At 44.5% G+C, this 20,006-nt stretch overlaps 1 protein-coding gene across 1 annotated transcript; it reads right to left on the minus strand.

The window, feature by feature from the left end:
* Window positions 1–1,468: 1,468 nt before the first annotated feature.
* Window positions 1,469–2,815, minus strand: LOC144741413 (3-mercaptopyruvate sulfurtransferase-like). Its single transcript, XM_078623958.1, is given in 3 exon segments — window positions 1,469–1,767; window positions 2,228–2,503; window positions 2,506–2,815. Coding segments are annotated over 3 exon segments (885 nt in total).
* Between the last annotated feature and the right edge of the window lie 17,191 nt (window positions 2,816–20,006).

Raw genomic sequence — 20,006 nt, forward strand, 5'->3', positions numbered from 1 at the left:
AGGGGGGAAGACACGTAATTAGGAAATGTATACGCACAGTTTCATAATCGTTTCTCTAACTGAAATGTGTTATATGTCCTGGTATTTAGCGAGTTATCACGATCGATACTTTGCGTGACGCAATTTGTAGTGTGTGTTACTGAGTTCTGATGAAACGACAAGGTGATTCCAACCCCTCCAGCGAATGTCGTATGTCAACGATACAAAACGCTTCCTAATTAATCATTTCAGCTGAACTTACCTGATTCTCTTAACTAAATATCAAATTGGTTGGGTTGGCGGAAAAGCTATGTTGTCTCGTTAGTGCTAATGCTGCGGCTATGCTAACGGCGACCGAGGAAAACACACCCTTCGACGTTAAAAACAAAACTAATTTGCCAGCTGGGGCGTCAATGACCGGAGCGATGGGAACTTCTATTTGACCAACATTCCTTAGACAGTCTAACGCGATCTTTTAGTGTTTTGATTTTTTGAACCAATGTACCATAGTTGTTTAAAACAACGTGACTATTTACGCCGTCTAAACCGCTAGCATCGGGGAAAAGGACCCAAATTTGTTTATTTCGCCAGGACCTACAGGCAGTTTTTGGGACAGCCAAGCGGCTACGTCAGAGTCAGGAGGCCATCTTTGGTGTGGCAAAGCGGGCACCGCGCGACAGCCTTCGTTCAGTTTAAAGTTATGTCGTCTCAATCACGTCTCACTGTCCTTTTTCTTTGGTTTCTTATCGTACGCCGACAGGGCACTCATTAAGTTACTCCAAACTGGACCGCTAATTCTTATACCTTGTACGACCAACTTTGAAGTGTCAACTTCTATTTATTTCAGCCACCCTCTCTAGGTTTTACATTGTTTTGCTGAACTAACGTTGAATTGTTGTTGTGTGATGAACTGAAAATTCAACGTAACACACTGACACTTACCAAAATCAGTACTTGATCTTAATGAAGAGAGTAAAATCAATAATGCTGCTATCAGCAGTGTTTTAAATGTTGCTGTACTATTTCACAAAACTAGTATTTACTTTCCTAATTAGTGAATCCAAGAGTTATTTCTCTGAGATTGGGAGAGAGAAAGTACAACCCACAAGCACATAGCACAAGCTAGCATGCATTTAATATAGGATTTGTAAAAGAATACAACATTTAACATGACAATCTGCTGTCAAGAAAGTGCACTTGGGTTCAATCACATATCAAGCGATAACATATGATCAAAATATATCTGCTCAACAAAATATATTAGTTATTTCAGTGAGAAACAATGACATCAGTCAACGCCATTGCTCTTTCTAAAATATGCATAAATGATTTCATCAGGTCTCTACCGGAAACTTTAGTCACAAATTAGTTTTCCTAAGAAGCATGCGGTCCAAAGCTGGTCACAACATAAAGTACCTACTGAGTAGTGTGTTTATAGTTTTTACTGGTGTGGTGCTACTACTGTTCCTTGAAGTCGTCCAGTCTCCTTTCACATCTTCTTTCCCTCTCCCTCTGAGATGATGTGCTCAGGAGATGCTCTTTGAAACCACTCAGACCAGGAACCATCGTAAACACACACCCCAGGGTGCCCGAGCATGTGGGCAGCCATGACAACATGACATGCCGTGACCCCAGACCCACAGGTGGCCCAGAGAGGCTTCTCCAGGTTCACCCCTGCTTCTTTGAACAGCTTGGACAAGTCCTCCTCTCCCAGCTCCTTGCCAGAGCTATCCATGAAAGAAGTGAACGGCATGTTGATCGCTCCGGGAAAATGGCCTGGCAGCGTGCCTGCAAGGTTCAAATTAAAACACTGATTTCACCAGTGGAAGAGTGGAAAAAGACTCAAATATTCCACCCAAGAAAAAGTACTACTACTCAGGCACACATCAAATTACATCTAAAACTCAACTTTAGCTATGTGTGTGATGTACAAACAGGACAAGAGGTTCTAAATCCAACGTTAGATATGATAAAGTTCATCTGTGACAAGCATGAAATGCACTAAGAGCATCTTAAGAGGTTTTAATTCAACAAGCAAAGCTTAGAACCTATTTCTTCCTCAAATAGCTTTCACTACCACACGCCTGCACCTCTGCAACACCGATTTCCTTTTAAAACCATTTTATTTCATTTATATTTTTCGACTTGTAATGATTTTCCTGTCCTAATTTGCCACACGCTTTAAACTGTATCGTTTTTACTGGTTCTAATTTGTTTTAATCTTTGTGTGTCACACAGCACAGCTCACCCTCTCTGGGCTCAGGTTCAATGCCCCTGAACCTGCCCGCAGATCGGGCATCCACCACCTGGACCTGCTCGGTCTTCATGTTCTCCAGAACCTCCTCGTAGCTCTTCACCCACGACCGGTTCATCGTCACCGTGAAGTCTCTGCGCTCCGGCTTCAGCAGCTCCGACGTCACCGGAAGTCCGTCGGCCAGCCAGTTCTTCATGCCGCCGTCCAGCACCGACACCAGGCTGTGTCCGAACAGGCGGAACATCCACCACACTCGGGGGGCGCTGTACGACCAAAGTCGCTGGTGTCGTACACGACTACGTGTGTGTCGTTTCCGATGCCCAGGTCTCCCACGTACCGGGAGAAGTGGCTGGCGGCGGGCAGCATGTGGTCAAACTCCGAGTTCCGGTCACTGCATTCGTCTATGTCAAAGAACGAGGAGCCCGGAATGTGCTTCTCCGCAAATTCTGCTTTCGTGTTCCGTTGCAATTTCGGGAGGTACCATGACGTGTCGAGAATGCGAATGTCGGACCGAATGAGGTTGTTTCTGATTGCGTCCGCGAGCCACTGTCCAGAAACCAGCGCACGGGTTTGTGCCGCCATGATGGATCCGTGTCCGCCCGAGTCGATCCGAGTCTGGCCGGTTAAAGCCGAGGCGGAGCTCTCCTTCGCTCCTGTGCCCCAGGGCCGTAACCACTCACGAGATAAAGGGCAGACTTTTCTCGGTATGTGAAACCATACAACTTCATTCTCACCAAGAACAGTGACATCTGGTGGCTAATCTACGTATGCTCTTATTATTCGATGAATGACATTTATCTGGCCTTCTTTTTCTCCATACAGTCCATTCTATACAGACAGGAAGATGCCACTCACTCAGTGACGTGCACATGATCATAGGGGGGCAGGGCCTGAAAGTCAGAAAAGGGCAGCATGGGCACATTTAAAAAAAATTTTTTTTGGTCCTTTACACAATATGGAAGTCAACGTCGAATTAAAAAATAAAGTATGAATCGAAAGCTAACTACTTAGCTATGTGTCATGTGTAGGCGAAAGTGATATGCAATTGCCATGTCTTTTGTGTCAATTTATTGTGACAAATTATTGTCAACAGGAGTTCATTATCACAGGCTTGGAAGACGTGCAAAGCAATGAAACACTGGTTTATTAATACTGTACAAAATAAAATTCCTGTTGGATAAGAAAGCCAAATGGGTATGGAAGAAGCAAATGCTTTTAAAATGCCTACCGTTGATACTAATGAGTGAATGATTCAAATGGATACATCAATACTTTATACACTTTATACATTATTAATATGACTATTCAAATTATTTAAACGGGTGTTGTTAATTGACACAATGGTTGACACAAGTGGACGCTTGGATTATCAGTCATTTGTTTCCACAGGTTTTTATTCAAAAACAATTGTTTCTTATGTTTGCATTCAGCTGATCAGTAATTCTGAAATGAGACATTCTGCTAAGCGCGCCACCCTCCACTAAAACACAATACCATTCAGTGCCTCCAAAATGTGCATTAAAAAAATCCATGAAACTAAGAAAGTCATTCTATAGTTTATTAACATGGAACACTGTGATCTACATACATGTTAGAAAGGAGTGATGTGCTAATATGAACTATGAACTGGAAATTAAGCATTGGCTGGTAAAGTGTTAAGCATTTCTTTTTCTACTTCACTGTAGGAAACATACAAATCTGGAGGTTTCTTAAATATACATGTCTAAACATAGAATGATTTATGGCATATTTATGTAACAGGAAATTACTAGTAGGCTACATCAGCTTCAGCTGGCTTTGTCAAACAAACACAAAATCAAAATGCAGATAGAGATCTTCTTACTGCTATAAATATTTTCAAATACTAACTCAAATTCCTTTCAACAAGTTTTTAATAACGTCTTAACCAGAATGTTGTCAATTTTCTCCTTTTATTCAACGTGCGTACACAGGAATGACAAAGTTAGGACGATTACATGACTTTATTAAGAGTTAATACAACCTACAAAGGAAACACCAAAAAGTGAAATTTTAAAACTTGCACACGCAGGTATTAAATGTCATTATAACACATCTAATTGATCGAGTAAAGTGTTTAAAATCAATGCTTTGATTTGTTCAAAATCGTCATACAAAAACGTCATACATATGTATGTGATGATGGTATGGAAAATACTGAATACACATTTATTCATAAAGAGAATTATTCTTAGGTGATTAAATGTTTTTATATTTACACAATGCACAACAACAGTGAAACATGAACACAACTTGAAATAGCTGATCACTGATCACTTAACATTTAATCAATTAACTCATTTTATGACATTTTATGAACTAATTATGATTATTTGTAGAATTTCTACTTTAGGGAGATTTCTTATGCTAGTGCTGCTTCTCCTTTTAATAAATCACAACTGGTATCAAATATCTCATTACCCCTGAAGGCCTAAACAGCTGTTGAGACCCACTGACTAGGGCATGTACTTCATTCCTTTCATCCTCGGAATGATATGCATATCTCTCACGTCATCGTGCTGAAGCAGCCAGCAAAGAAACCGTTCAGAACCCATGCCCCACCCACTGGTGAGAAGTGGTTTCACCTGCCGCATGCTAATATACCAACTGTATGGTTTTTCTGAAACTTCATGGTGTCGAAGGGCCTCCCGTGCCATCTCAGGGGTGGAATGACGTTCGCCCAGACCTACAGTCTCACCCAAGCCAAACAGAAGGTCAGCGGCTTTGGCTTTGCGCCGACCAGTGCCCTCAACGTATGCCTGGTAGAAGGGAACACCTAGATGGTCCATCTCAGTCAACCAAACAGCTCCACCATATTTCTCAATCAAGACACGCTCCCCTTTGCGTGTTAACTTTCGACCAAACTGGGGTTGACCATCCTGTACCAACTCAAAGCAATCAGCAGATGGCATCATGAGAATGGCCTGGTCTAGAGGAACTCTTGGTAGTGGGGTTTTTGCATTCAGCTTGCTCAACATGGACGTGACATGGTCGAGGGTCCCAGCGGTGTTTAGGATTATTTCCGAATGTTTCTTCAACATTGACTTGGTAAGATGGGCCAGGTATCCCTCTGCGATGGAAATGGCATTGTCCATGTTACCCAGCAGTTCACACTCCACATGGTAGAACTGGTTCAAGTGTGTGGCGTCTGGATCTTCCCCTCTGAAGCTGGAAGAGATATAATAGGTCCCTGCTAGATTCTCCTGGAACCGGAGGAAGTATTCAAGAATAAACTGCATCGAGTCAGCCAGGTAGACGTTCTGGCCCAGCAGATTAACAGAAACTGGTTCTGAGTCAGATCCCAGACCCATCGGTGAGGAAATGGTGTCTGTGGTGAGAGGGGTCAAGGCGTAGGCATACTGGCAGGAATTGTTAAAATATTCCACTGTGCTGTGGAAAAGAGTGTTCTGAATCTGGAAAATGTTGTGATACCACTGGCTCTTGATGGCAACCGTTGAGTGGGATGTAGGGTCTTCCCAGGAACGTGGAGGCCTGCAGACAGTGATTGTGGAGTGGATCTTTTGTAGGGCCTGAGGGTCAGCGGCTGGTCCATCGATTGATGACACATAACCGGGATAGCTTTGGAAAAATTCTGGTTGTGGATCAGGAAGCTGAATGCCATCTGGTGAATGTATCAAGGGGATCAGTTTGGTGTGAGCATAGTCGATCTCAAAAACCCTCAATAATCAGTGCAACTCCTTGAGCTCTCAGTCCCTCCTCCAGCAGTCGGGCAACTTTATAAGTGGCCATCATCAGTGCTCTGTAGTCAGCATCCTCCAGTGTGAAAATGTCACTGGACAAGGGTTTGCGTGGCACTACCACAGTTACTCCAGGTGTGTTTGGGTATGGTGTAAGGAAAGCAACATGCTGACCATCCTCCCATACTCTCCACTGTTGTTCCTCTCCACGGATGATACGACTGAACAGGTTATCGTGTGAAGGGTGGCCAAAATAGTCAAAGGAAGGCTGGTCATTTGATGTGAGCCGTCTTTGGCGTATCTTGGCTTGAACCTGTGTCAGTTTATCATCATCCCAGCGGGGACCACTTTTTGAGGTGCAGTAGCCAGGGTGATGAGAGTTAAATTCCTCTTGATTGGAGACTTGAGCCAGCCATTTTTGCGCTAGTCCATGAAGTGGGAGTAGCCTAATCTGTGCTGTCTGACAAGGTTTTGGATTGAAAACCAAGGCACAACGCTCAACTCCCAGGCGCTCACATAGCTTGCCTGATACAGCTTTTGCTTGCTCACATAGCTTGCCTGATACAGCTTTTGCTTCTTGTAGGAGAACCAGAAAGTCGGGTGCAGCCCAACGGAAGATGCTGCTTGCACCACCCTGAGTCTTTCGAGTCAAAATGGTTGACCCAGGAATCCAGGGATTGGCATGCAGATAGGCAACGAGCTCATCTGTTTCCCAGATCACGTTAGAGAAGCTCCTCATGGGCCTTAGGATGTCTACTCTTGAAACACCACTTATCACTGAGGCCACAAACATCACAGCAGCATTTGCTTCAATAACAGCGTCACCTTTATTGTCCACAGCCACAATTCCTGCACAGATGCCTTTTAGATTTTCAGTCATCACCTCTTTACATGCCTGTCTAAGGCTGTAGCCTTTGTGGTGGTACAGGCTGGCTATTTTCTGTGCAACTGTGTGCCTAAGAAACACATCCCCATCTCCAGAGCAGGCAATAGCTAACGTATCATCAGCATATATTCCTGCCCCAATGACTGCTATGTCCCCAATTCGCCCTCTCATTTTCCCAACCATCCCACCTGTGGATGACGCAGCAGCCAATTTATGCCAGCGATCCAATGCAACTGCTCCAACTGTCTGGGGATGGTTAGGTTTTGAAGGATTTCCGCTACTGAGCTTTGCCATTAACTGTCTGTGACGTACATCCGTGTAGAAATAATCAGGCTTGACCGTTTTTCCCTTTCTCCTCCAGCCCCTGAAGAAACTCCTCAGCACCATCTCCTACAATGAGTGAATGTGGGCTTTTGTCCATGACACATCTGGCTGCTTTAATCGGGTTCTTTACACTTTGCACACAAGCAACGGATCCGGATCTCATTGCATTACCATCCACGATTGTTGCCTCCATTTCATTTTTACCATCTTTGTTGAATACTGCGCCTTTACCCGCATTGAACAGGAAGCAATCTTCCAGAGCTTCCACTGCTCTCTGAACTGCATCAAGACTCCCTCCATTATCTTGAAGTACCTGGGACCCCAGGGTTAAAGCGGTCTGCAGGGCAAACTCAATAACATCATTCACTTGAGGGTTGTGCATCATCTCCTCTCCTGCCCCACCATGTATCACCAGAGTGTAGTCTGAACTCATGCCTGTGGTAGAGTCAACAGTAGTTTTGCCGCTGCTTGTGCTCATTGCGCAGTCATGTGTTTCTCCATTCATTTGTCCTGTTTTACCCTGTGTGAGCAGACACTCCAGGGCTCCCATTTGGCATGCGATGGCATATCTAAGAGCCAGAAGCATAACTATCTGCAGGTTTACCTTCAGCTGTTGTTGAAGCTTTTCCAGTGCCTGGGCAAAGGTCCCTTTCCCGTTAAGCACAATGCGAACCTTGTCTGTTTTTCCAAGGTAGGTCACAGCCAGCTGATCCTGGGCATAAACATTTCCTACGCCACACTCCACACCCTCCATCAGACTCATGCCTGTTAGGTACACAGATGGACATCCAAAGGGGTCCAGAAATTTCTTCAGTGGATTGTCAGATGGCAATGATCGACGTAAAACTGCAATGTGGGGTCCCACACCTTGACCGGTTTTGGTGTTTCTGATGAGGCCCTTGTGTTCCAAAAATGCAACATGGAACAAATATAGGAGGTCATTGGTGTACTCAATTGTATTGTCTGGCCTAATGGCAGATGCTAATGCACTGATTAACTTTTGAGACTCTTTACTATGTGAGTATGTGGGATCACAGCGGCCATGTTTATAGTGGCGCACATGGGTAGGTGTGACAAGAATGTGACTGGCAGCTGCTTCCCCAAGAGTTTGCATCAGCGAAAGCTGCAAAGAGAAGTTGATCCAAGCGTCATACACACCTCTCTGGTCTCTGAGAGTTGAAAACACGTCAGGAAAAGATGCCACGTCAAATGTGACCAGTGAATTAGCTGTTTGAAATGGAGGTTTTGACTTGGGTATATTCACACCATGCAAGGGGAATATTAGGCAAGTTGGGATAACGGGATCGCTGTTAACATCGTTTACTGGACCAGAATCCATCACAGTCTCAGAGAGATGGTACACACATTCCGTTATAAAGCCAGCCACCAGTCCGTCCACAACACTGTGCTCAAAGACCATCCCAGCTGTGCCATCTTTGAACACCACCAGATTTAACACCTGTCCAAACAAACAAACAAACAAACAGGTCCATGAGCACTTTCCAGGTTTGACATAAAAGTTTACTTTGCATTTAGACATGCAAAAAAATGCTTCCTTGTCTATGTTGAACGGGACTTTTGGACAGTAATGAAGACTTTTGGGTCATTGGTCATTGGGTCATTGATGAGCACTGATGTAATTGTTTCATCTGACCAATTTAAGAGCAGCATTAGTGGACGTTTGTGGACAATGTGTGTGCAATCATACCTTGTCATAGTATCTCAGAGATGGGCAGTCTCCGTCTCCTCCCAGCCTCACTGCATTCAGGATATCAGCCAGTCCAGACGGTGCGTTGCAGTCTTCCAGGACACAATGTCAGCACAGCACTCTCCATCACACCCAGTGATGCTGCTGCAGCTCCTCCTTTCACCAGGATCTCCTCCCTGATGGAAGCCCAGGTCTTGCGATCCAGAGCCGACAGGCTGCAAACGGCAGTGGGATTGTTCTCTTTTCCTGCACGGGGTCGGTCCACCACCTTGGCCAGCTGGTTGTAGATGTCAGTGAAGGATCGAGCAGCAACGGACCCTCCAGTGGAACGCTGCAGTATCTCAATAGGAAACACCCCTCCGACACAGGTGATGATGGCGTGGAGGCTATCCGGGTAGACCTGCAAAGGATTAGACACAGATGACTTAGACTGTTGCAGGATGTTTACACATGAACAAGCGCTTTTCCTTGTCCCGCATTTTACCTTAAGCGCATCCTGATTTCTGCCAGGAAGTCGGCTGGCGGCGAATACCTCAGACTGCTGCGTGTGCTCCAGTGGCACGTCGCCCTCTAGCAACAAGGGTTCACTATACAATTTTGCTGCTGCCCAAAGAATAGCAGCTGCTCTTTGTAACTGGGAGCAGCTCTGGGCCCTAGACATTGGCATGACAACAGGGACCGTAGTGGAGGTTGGTATAGGGCCGGCACAAGACAGCAATCCGTCCTTGAACTTCTCAGTCACCCAGTTCTCTTGGCCTGCAGCACTGCTTGCCAGTTTCTGCTGGGCATCTTCAAGGAGCCCCCCCTGCTGCTCCAGGGTCCTCTTGAACTCATTGTATTGACCAGAGCTTAAAATGAGCTGAAGCACACGGTCCACTTCCTTCAGGGTGACATCCAGCTCTGGGACGGGGTAATCGAGAAGAGGCATCCTGTTAATCTTGGACATCCTGGATGGAGACCTGAGAGAACGAGTGAGACAATGTTAAGATTAAGGAATTGTAACACAGTTCACTGGGGCGACATGGTAGCAGGAAAGCCCTCGGTTCGATTCCTGGCTCCCCCAGTCTGTGTGGGTTCTTACCGGGTTCTCCACCTCCAAAAGCATGCTGGGATCAGCTCCAACTCATTTTTTATATGTTAAAGGCGTCAAGAAAAGACAGCAGAGATGGATAGTAGTCTAAAGTGTATAAAGTACATAAAGTATATAAAGACATAGTCTAAAGTAAAAGAAAAGTACTACTATTATCTTGATGAAATGAAATTTTACCCAAGTTCAAGCACAAAATAAACTATTTCAAAGTTACTTGGTTACTAATAAGCTTACGGTGGTACCAAATGCATAAATAAACACACACAAAAATGACTGAGTAATTGTAACTCCAACTTTCCACCTTTGAGAGACAGGAAAACCGAAACTTCCTCCTGTGTAATCAGCTCTGGTATCAGTGAAGCTATAAGATTTCTTCAGGTGTCGTAACAGACAGAATGGTGTCCATGGTCTTAGTAGTTCCTTACAGACATCTTATTATATTGGTTTTGGGTTCAGATTACACATCTGTTCACAGTGTCTGGTGATGCAGGTTTGACAATAGTTGAGGAAAGAAAATGTGACAGGCAAGCTATTGTTTTGCATATTTGGGAAATACTGTGGTATACGAGGACCTTAAGACTTTACGTTTTACGAGGACCTTGGCGGTGAGTGATTACTGTCTGTCAGAGATAATTGGAATTCTCAACCGAAGTGATGTGTCATATGTGAACGATTTAATTTAATGACGTGAAATTGTATTTAATTTAATGTAAGATATCACAAGGTTAAGAAAGGTAAAACAAAAAGACAGGAACTTCCTCCTATCTGCTGGGCTAAGGTATCAATGTCCTTTATGGTGACAAATAACACACCCGCTTCACTCCATTTGTTATGTAGGTTTCTGGTCCAGATTGCATTCATAATTCCTGGTGACAGGTTTGACAACACATGCCAAAAAAGAGGTATACCTGTATTATTTTCATTTGACTGTTTTTTTCTCTATTATTCTAATAGGTCTTCATGCTAGGCCGGCCCAGTACTGTTGGGTTTTGTGTCTTGTGTGGCACATACCCCACCAGATGAATACACATGAGGCCCGTTTGACAACACATGCAACAAACAAACAAAAAAAAAAACATATTGACTGTTTGTTAGCCTTGAGCTCTAATTCATGAAGACAATCTGGAAATCTTTAATCATCTTTGATAACGAGCACAATGTCACTGCTGCCTCAGTCACATCCGTGTTATTGCTTGATCAGTAGCGTTTGTGCCACTGCTTGATCAGGGAAACTCATGCCGTTGCTCACGTATAAGTAGAGTCCAGGGCACTTTGACATGGATTTGTCAGAGGTTATCTGTTGCCCTAACGCTTAAACATCTCAGACTATGCCACCCTGTGATTGTTTCACTCCTGCTCAGTAAGTACACAATGTATCATTGAATATTATTCTTTGGAAATATACAATTTATTAGATTCGATTGGATAGGAACTTATTTGATTTTTAGAATGTAAATTAGATTGTTCAGCAGAATTTAGCCTTGTAACGGCAATTTGGTGAAAATATGTTTGAATTTGTTTGATACATTTTCTGTTTTGCATGAAATAAATAGAGCTGACATTATTTCTATATATTTATAAATCAATAAAATGCCATGTCGTGAAATAAACTTACGCTGTGTCTCTGTTAGTCTCTGCCTGGTGTGTATGGCTGCTGGCTCGTTGGGCTGCTTGCTGTTATCTGTGAAGCTGAAACCACCCTTTTATAGAGCTCACAGACAAAATACCCTGCCCCTCAAGCTTCTCGCTCTACAGGAGGCAGGAAGAAATGCAGTCAAAACGAAACTGGTAGTGAAAGTCGGAAACGCCACTTTTGTAATTTATTTGTTTTCTCTTCCATCACAGGTTGGATGTTAATAGTAATACACTGTACCAATATAAATGTGGTTTCCTTGGGAACTACTTGGATAAGATCTCAGCTGACTGAAAGTTTTTAGATAATAATTAATTGTGAGGAAGAGGAAAGAAGAAGTGGGCAAAGTGAATGTGTACGACAAAAATAAGGTATTTTCAGACCATATATATGGTCCATATATACCATATATATATTCATACGACAAAATGGTAACTGCTCTGTTCTGATGTTACAAACGTCAGTAGCCTATTGACTTGATAGATAGTAAATAAAAATGTGTGCTCTTCCGTGTACATAAATAATACATAAAAGTTTCCTTTTCAACTTTCAAGTTCCTATCCACAATCATCCAACTAATTGTGCTCTTTAATACATAACAGTGAACTCCTAGTGGCAGGTTTTATCTGCACATTTCATAGTCCCCATGGAACAAGAAAACAGAAAGTACATCGTGGAGGAGGAAGGGGTGTGTGTGTCTAGCAGAGCTTTCCTGTAGATCACATGTTTGAGGGGAAATGGGACAGTGAAACAGTCAGTTTTTATCAGAACGAAGTGGCCAGACTAAAGGTTGTTTACAGTCCAAGTCAAAGGTCAAAACCACCTTCCAATTCATTTCTTTCTTTATATTGATATTTTTCTATATTATAGATTAATACTGATATCTGGTTTGTTTACCTTGAAAAATGGGGTGTGTTCTAATGTTTGATTGTGATGATAGCAGACAAGTCAGTGTCCGTTATTCTGAGATGGAGAAATGAAATGAAGTGGACCACATCACAGGGAACCCAAGACAACATAAACCAGACCATCTGCAACACAAATGCAAGATAAGATAACACATTTATCTGTTAATCCCAAAGATTAACGATTAATGATTTCGAAATAAACAGCAAAAGTATCTCAAAAGGGGAAATTCCTGCAGGACGCAAGTCAAGGTTTAAAAAAAAAAAACACACACACACACAAAAAAAATTCAATATGTTAATGCAAGAATAACAATTAAAAAAAAATGAATACAGCGCGCAGAGAGCACAAACCTATGCATGGTTTTGACAAATTCACTGATTCATTGCTTGTGTCACACCGACATGTGTCACTGTAACATGAGCGCTACCCACACAGCTCAAGCCTACGGTAGCTGATTCATGACAAATGGATCAGTCGGATACAAACCAACCAACACAATTTAAATGTCAAACTGGAACAAACATCATCTGAAAGGCATGTAGCCTAAAATGAAAAGTGGACCTTTTCTTAATATCAATATTCATTTACTTGTGTCCATGAGATAAAGACACATAATCAGTATAAGCAGAAGTTGGGTGGGTGGGGGCTTGTGAATGTGATGTTATGCACTTGGGACATGTGATGGACAGATAAGTGTCCTCCAGTTGCATTGGTATGTCCAAGTTAGTACCTCGCAGTGGTTGTGTTTGTAGGCGTGAAAATAAATTGTGCTTTTGGGCTAGTTCCCTTTGACAACAAATAACGCACAAATAATGCATGGTCATATCTTCAAACAATGACAATCTTCAAATATCATTTCAAAGTCTTTTTCAACTGGTACATTCCGATATGCTCATCGCAGGGCTAAAGTGCATAAATTGACGACCGATCACACTCACATTCACACCTAAGGGCAATTTAGAGTAACCAATTAATCTAGGCAAGGCAAGAAGGCATGCTGACAGAGGGAGGGGCCCCCCCGCCCCCAGCAGGAATCGGTCCAGGGACCATCTTGCTGCGATGTGATGGTGTTATGTTGTTATTAATATAACTGTATTACACAGAATGGGCCATGAGTGGGGAAACTTAACATGCTGCAGGAGCAGCTCTCCAGTCTGGTTTAGCAGATCATTAACAAAAAGAAGATTCAGGACAAACAAACCAGGCTGTCGACAGCCCAGAAAGTTTTATCTGTGTACACATGTACCCATCACTGGCAGAGCCAACTGTGATTCACAGCTGGAGCATTATAAGGTGGACTTTGAGTCCATGGGCATCAGTTCAGTTTGAACTCTTCCAACAGACGTTTGTGTCAAATGAAACGACACAACATCCCGTGAATGCTTCGTAAATCTTGGGATCCTGGGTCTTGCTGTGTTGCGCGACATTATTTGTGTCTGTACCACGGCAGACAGACGGCCGACTTGCACAGAAGCAGTAAAACGCCAAAAGGGACGAGATCAAGGACAAACTCGGGGTTATGTGTAACATGGCATGAGCGCAAAAGCCACTATTGACTATTAACTAACTCTTCCAGATCAGCTCCACACATGGAATGATGACCAGTGGTTCCAAGAAGCGTCCGTCAAGAATCATCACAGCAGAGGAGAGTGACCGACAGCATTAGAAGCCGGTTGCACCACGTTCCAGGCTGAGCACGGAAGGCTTGTACGGCTCAACACGCTGCAGTTTTCAGTTGCAGTGAAACTCACGTACTCTAAACCACAGCAGTCTAAAAACATGAACCATTTCCAGCGTTTGCAGTCCCGTCAGCTAAACCCAGCGTTGTCAACCAAGTGATGTGACCTTCACAATTCACAGTCCATCATTCGGTGATACTACTGGTCAAATGTTTTAGAACCCCCCAAAAGTTCCAGAATTTTGTTGAAAATGATGCATTGTAATGTCTCAGTGTACTTAAAGAGTAGAACGAATAAACAAGGGAAGATAAGAAAGAATCAATTGAGAAACCAAAATGTATCCTAAACTTTGGACTCATCAGAGTAGCTGAACACACTCGTGGTACGTGGACTTCCGAAAGTTCTTCCCGACTCTGTTGCAGAAGTTCCCATAACTGTGGAGCACTTGTAGGTTGTAGCTTTTCTTTCCCTCTCCTGTCCATTTTGTCCCCAACCAGCTCCATGGGGTTGAAGTCCAGAGACACTCCATGTTTTCAATCGTACCGTTTTGTTCTTTTTGACTGGAGACTGGATGAAGGTCAAACCTTTGACCAGTCGTGTGTCTCATTACTGACTGTTTCCAATCCTTCTATACCATGGTGAACTAAGCTCTTTCTGACACATTTCTGTGAAATCAGGTGACGAGCCATCACGCCAGCATGTGCAACAATGCATTGTGCAATCCCTTGATGTACTTTAACCTATGGGCAATGTGCCTGTTCCACCTACACTGGGCACTTTAATCACAACTTAGCACTAGTCTCTGAGAGTCTAGATTTTCTGGTCTGCGATCAACCAGTTGATGTGTTGTGTGTGCTGAACCCCGTCCACCGTGTCACCCCTGCAGCATTGCTAATACAGGAGTAATAGGAACCAAGTCATCGGTTCTGCTTGTTCATCTTGGGGTCTAAGAAGAGGGAACAGCTCAGATTGAAAACATCCACCGCAATGACAGGAAAGGCGTCATCACACATTTGTAGAAACAGGAAGTCACGCCTTCCTTCAAACTCAGAGCTCTGTTCCTTTCTGGCGCGGTGTCAGATCAGGGTCTTTGTTGGAATTTCTTATTTCTTCATAAATATTCCTAAGAACCAGAAATAGTTCTACTAGAAATAGTCGCTGCATTTGAAAACAAAGAATTAATGTGTATGTGTATACATGTGTGTGTGTAAACATGTATTAAGTACTGTTAATATGTCAATGCCAAAATGTAATTGTGATTTTCCAAGAGTTGGGTTTTAGTGTTTTAGTGTTTCAGGGTTTTAGGGACGCGTCACCCTGTCAGTTCTCATTTTCAGTCTCTGGCCTCCTCTAGTGGTCAAGTTGTGTTTTTTGAACTGTTGTGGTGTGTGTGTGTGTGTGTGTGTGTGTGTGTGTGTGTGTGTGTGTGTGTGTGTGTGTGTGCTGGGAATGATCTCATTGGGTTTCGGGCAGCTAATGACCATAGCTGGCAAGAGCCTGTCAAGCTCCAGTTTGTGTGTGTTGTGGAGCCTCTGAAGCTAAATGAACTGAAGGTTTTATTTTATTGGTATAGTGCTTTTTAGGGTTGTCACAGATGCTGACATTAACAACAGCATTAAATAAATTGGTTACTGAAACATCCTTAAAGAGGTGCGTTATGATGAATCACTTGTACCATTTGTATGATCCCATGTTACTGCTGTTACTACTGTTAAGCTGTATGTTTCATGGCTGCTTTATTCTTTTTTTTTCCATTATTGAGAAATGTACTTTTGTCAGTTAATTAGTTACTTAATCCCGGAGATTTAGGACACTGAAATGGGAAAACGTGAGCTCTATTCTGGCGACAGTTTCATGAAGATCTATCAGACATGGAGCTGCTTTGTGGGGACATGGAAGATTAATCAGATGAGCTCCAGTCTGGGGTCAAAATCAAGATACACAGCGGAAGTACTGCGTTGTTGTAACGAAATTTACTTGATGGCCACTAGATGGCACTCTGAGACAAACACATTTCCTGTCCTTCACGTCTGCTCAGGGTTGATTTGCTCACAGACATACATGTCTGTGGATTTGCTGACTAGTCAGCTCATGAACGTTAGTGTTTTGGTTTTAAGTGAACGTTGTGTTGTTTTAACCCATATTGATGTTTGAATGATTATTGTTGACAAATATTTGATTACATGACTATTAAACTTTTTTCAAACTATTAACTTTTCCCCATTTTTTTCATATTATTGTTAAACGCAAAACAATAAAGGGAAATACAGGGACCAAACACAAGCATGTCTACATATAGACAGGTTACAAAGCCAACACACTAAAAGAGCAAAACGGGCAAATAAAAACAGATACCACCCTCTCCAATTTTGTTTTAAACCCATTGTCTTGACATGTGCCTTTGATTATTTCCAGTGAAGGTTAATTATCTGTTGTTTGTGCTTTGTAATAGTTGGCGGAATGTCCTCCCAAGCATAGACAAACACAGACAGTGTGTTTGGGGGTTACTAGCCCCGCCTCCTGGCACGTACGTACCAGTTGACGTAACTTGGAGTAGCGCGTGCGGGAGCGCATTACCTCCGCTCTGTCAGTCCGCCGCCGGTTAACGGCTCTCACGGATACGGAGACCCGGACCAAGAGACAACGGACTTCCAGTGAGACATGGACGAACTCGGTGACACACTTTCTCTCGTTCTTTTCCCCTCCGACCCGACGTCTCCGTTCGGACTTCGTCCTTAGCCAAACTGCGATGGACGTTTGAAACTAGCGGGGATGTGACGTTTCGGAGCCGGTCCGAGGGGAAACAAACACACGGTTCGCGGAGGGATAATGCCGCTTTGGTGAGGTGGTTTCGTTGTTCGCTGTCAAGGAAAAACAAAATGATTTCGGAGGAGAGGAGCAGCCACGTCAATAAACAAGCCCTGAACTTCCGGTGGGTCTGCTGATCCGCTCCCCGAAGAAGCGGCTGGCGAAGCTGGGCAGGAAAGCCAGCAATGGATCTGTGCAGTGAGTGGGACACAGGTTCACTGCAACAACTGGAAAGAACACTGTCTAACTAAGAATACGTGTCTTAGTTCTAATACAAACGTAGTCATAAAGTCTCTTTACGCTTAAAATAAAACACATCACCTGGAAAAGGAACTTCACTTGATTCAAACATACTTTCAGCTAAAAATAAAGTACAAAAATCTGCCATTTTGATTAGAAGTAAGACAAATATTATTAGTAAGAATTGTTGTTTTAGTGTTGTCCATCACAGGCCTTCAAAACTTTCAAATATTTTAAATCCTTGAGGACATATTTGTATTCTACCATATTTGTATTAGAAAACAATAAACTTGCAGAAGGAGGATTAAAAACACACTTTTCCTGTTGACCTGAGAAGTCTGAGTTTTCCTAAATCAGATTTTATCAGATGCAGTTTTAAAAAAAAAAACCCTCCATAAGTGCATAAGCCTTTTCATATGGATACTAATGACACATTTTCTGTATTTAAATGTACATGAGACAGATAGACCAGTCATTGGACATTGTGATTTTGTTTGTTTTCCTCGTAGATCCAACCACTCCGACAGCACTGTCCGCTCCACAGAGAGCGCGGGGGTCCGGCAGCCGGCCAAGAGCAAAATACGCCGTCACAACAACAGGATTTCAACTGTTTTCAACCACAGCCCCAACCTCCGGGACAGCGGACGCCCTGGTCACAAGCAGGGCAGCGGGGGGCCTGGCTGGACACCTCCAGGCAGGAGACGACCCCGCCGAGCTGTCCTGCCAGAGGTCTGTCCCCGGCATCCTGAAGATCTTTGGCAGTGACATCTGCCAGGGGACCAACTACAAGAGTGTGCTGGCCACCACACAGTCCAGTGCAAAGGAACTGGTGAAGGAAGCCCTGGACCGGTGAGGACTTCCACGACACCGTGTGTCGGAGATGAGACGGGGCTGAAACACGCTGACGCTAAGACGTCCTCAGCCAGTTTCTCAAGAATCCTGCGTGTTCGTGCAGGCCCGTGCAGACACTTCTTCTCCTGTTTACTGTCTTCAAGTCCTCGTACGAATGAAGCCGCAGGGAACACCGTCCTAGTCTTAGTCTGATTACCTGGTCATCGCTGCGGACACAGTCGCTCTAGCATACTTTGAATTACCCTACTACTATTACTATTTGCAATTTTTATCAGAAAACATTGAACGGCTCCTGAATGCTGAGAAGTTGCGCTTCACATACAAGATGCTGTCATTACGGTAATGATCCACCGGCAACGGAGTGAATGGGATTACCGTAATGGCCGCTGCATGGCTGTTCTCAGCTTTCAAGAACCGATGGATGTTTCCTCCTTCTTCACACCTGGTCTAGGAACCGAGTGACACGTCTCAGCTTTCAGGAACCGTTTTCTGCAAATAGTCGTGTAATTACGGTACTCCAGAGTAGCACCGGGGGTAACTGTCAGCGATAAAGGGCTAAGGTCGGTTTGAATATTTGAATTTGCTTTTGTTGCTCAGGTACTGCCTGGAAAAAGAAGACGCCAAGGACTACGTGTTGTGTGACGTGATTGGCCAGACGAGCGCCGACAGCCAGTGGAAGAGGGAGTGCTTCCGAGTGGTGGGCGACAACGAGAAACCCCTCATGCTGCAGTCGCTTTGGAAACCCAAGGAAGGCTTCTCCAGACGCTTTGAAATCCAACGGCGGGCGAGTGTAGAGGAGCAAAGTCTAAAGGACAGGGACACGGTGACCGCAGGTACTCCACTGGAAAAGAAGCATCCACGCTAGCATACTTGGGAGTACTGTAATTACGTGACTGTTTGCGCCATCGGAAAATGTCGACCGGTTCCTGGAAGCGGAGAAGTGTCACTCAGTTCCTCTCCCCAGGGTGAAGAAGGAGCTCGAAGGAGAAAACGTCCAACGGTTGAAAGTTCACTCGCTCTTCACAGCCCTGTTGCTGTCATTACGGTAATGACTCGGCAGGATACGGCAGCAGAGCAGAAGCCATTACCGTAATGACAGCAGTGTGGCTGTTGTCACCTTCCAGGAACCGATGGACGTTTTCTCCTTCTTCCCACCAGGTCCACGAACCCAGGGACACTTCAGGAACCGTTCAGTGATTTCTGATGGCGCCAACCGAAGCACGCTAGTGAGCGCTAATGTAGCACCGGGGCTAACGTCAGTGATAAAGGGCGAACAGAGACTATTTTCAGCGACGACGATAGGCTGGCTCAGTGACCCCAACGCGCCTCTGCCCGGGGAATCAATCACTGGGCCCCGGCTGTGGCGGCAGAGGAGCCCTTATCCCCGTCCCTTATTGCAGCCTAACAGCCTTCATTGTCCAGCTTATCACCAGCTGGAAGCGGGGAGACGGCAGGCATGTGAGGGAGGTCCAGAGGAAACAAAAGCTTTGGCGGGGGTGGGGGGGGGCACAGGAGGTCATCGTAGCCCTGCTCTTACCTTTGTTTTATTGCACTGGCCCACCCGAACCCTGTGCAGTGGAGAGCGCGTCTGTCCTCCTGCTGACCAGTAGAGACTCTTTGGGCTTCGTGGGCTGTGGGGCAGTCGCGCTGGGGGGTGAACAATGTTGAAAACACCCATTTCCACAGCTGATAAGAGCGGCCGAGCGCTGGGTGTGCTCTTTGAACATTCCATGGTGCTTAATGGGCCCAAACGCGCTGAATGGTGTTTGTGTTACATCAGGGCCGACAGAGTGGGACGGCGGTGTCGGGTAGAGGTGGCCACATCTCACTTTCCCTGCACATTTCCTCTGTTTCCTCTGGTTGTGTTTGGTTTGAACCGGTGCCAGCGCAGTCGACCGTTGTGTGTGGGACCCGGGTAATCGTTGGGA

Source organism: Lampetra planeri, unplaced genomic scaffold (genome assembly GCF_965212315.1).
Source record: "Lampetra planeri unplaced genomic scaffold, kcLamPlan1.2.h2 scaffold_538, whole genome shotgun sequence".
NCBI classification, from domain to species: Eukaryota; Metazoa; Chordata; class Hyperoartia; order Petromyzontiformes; family Petromyzontidae; genus Lampetra; species Lampetra planeri.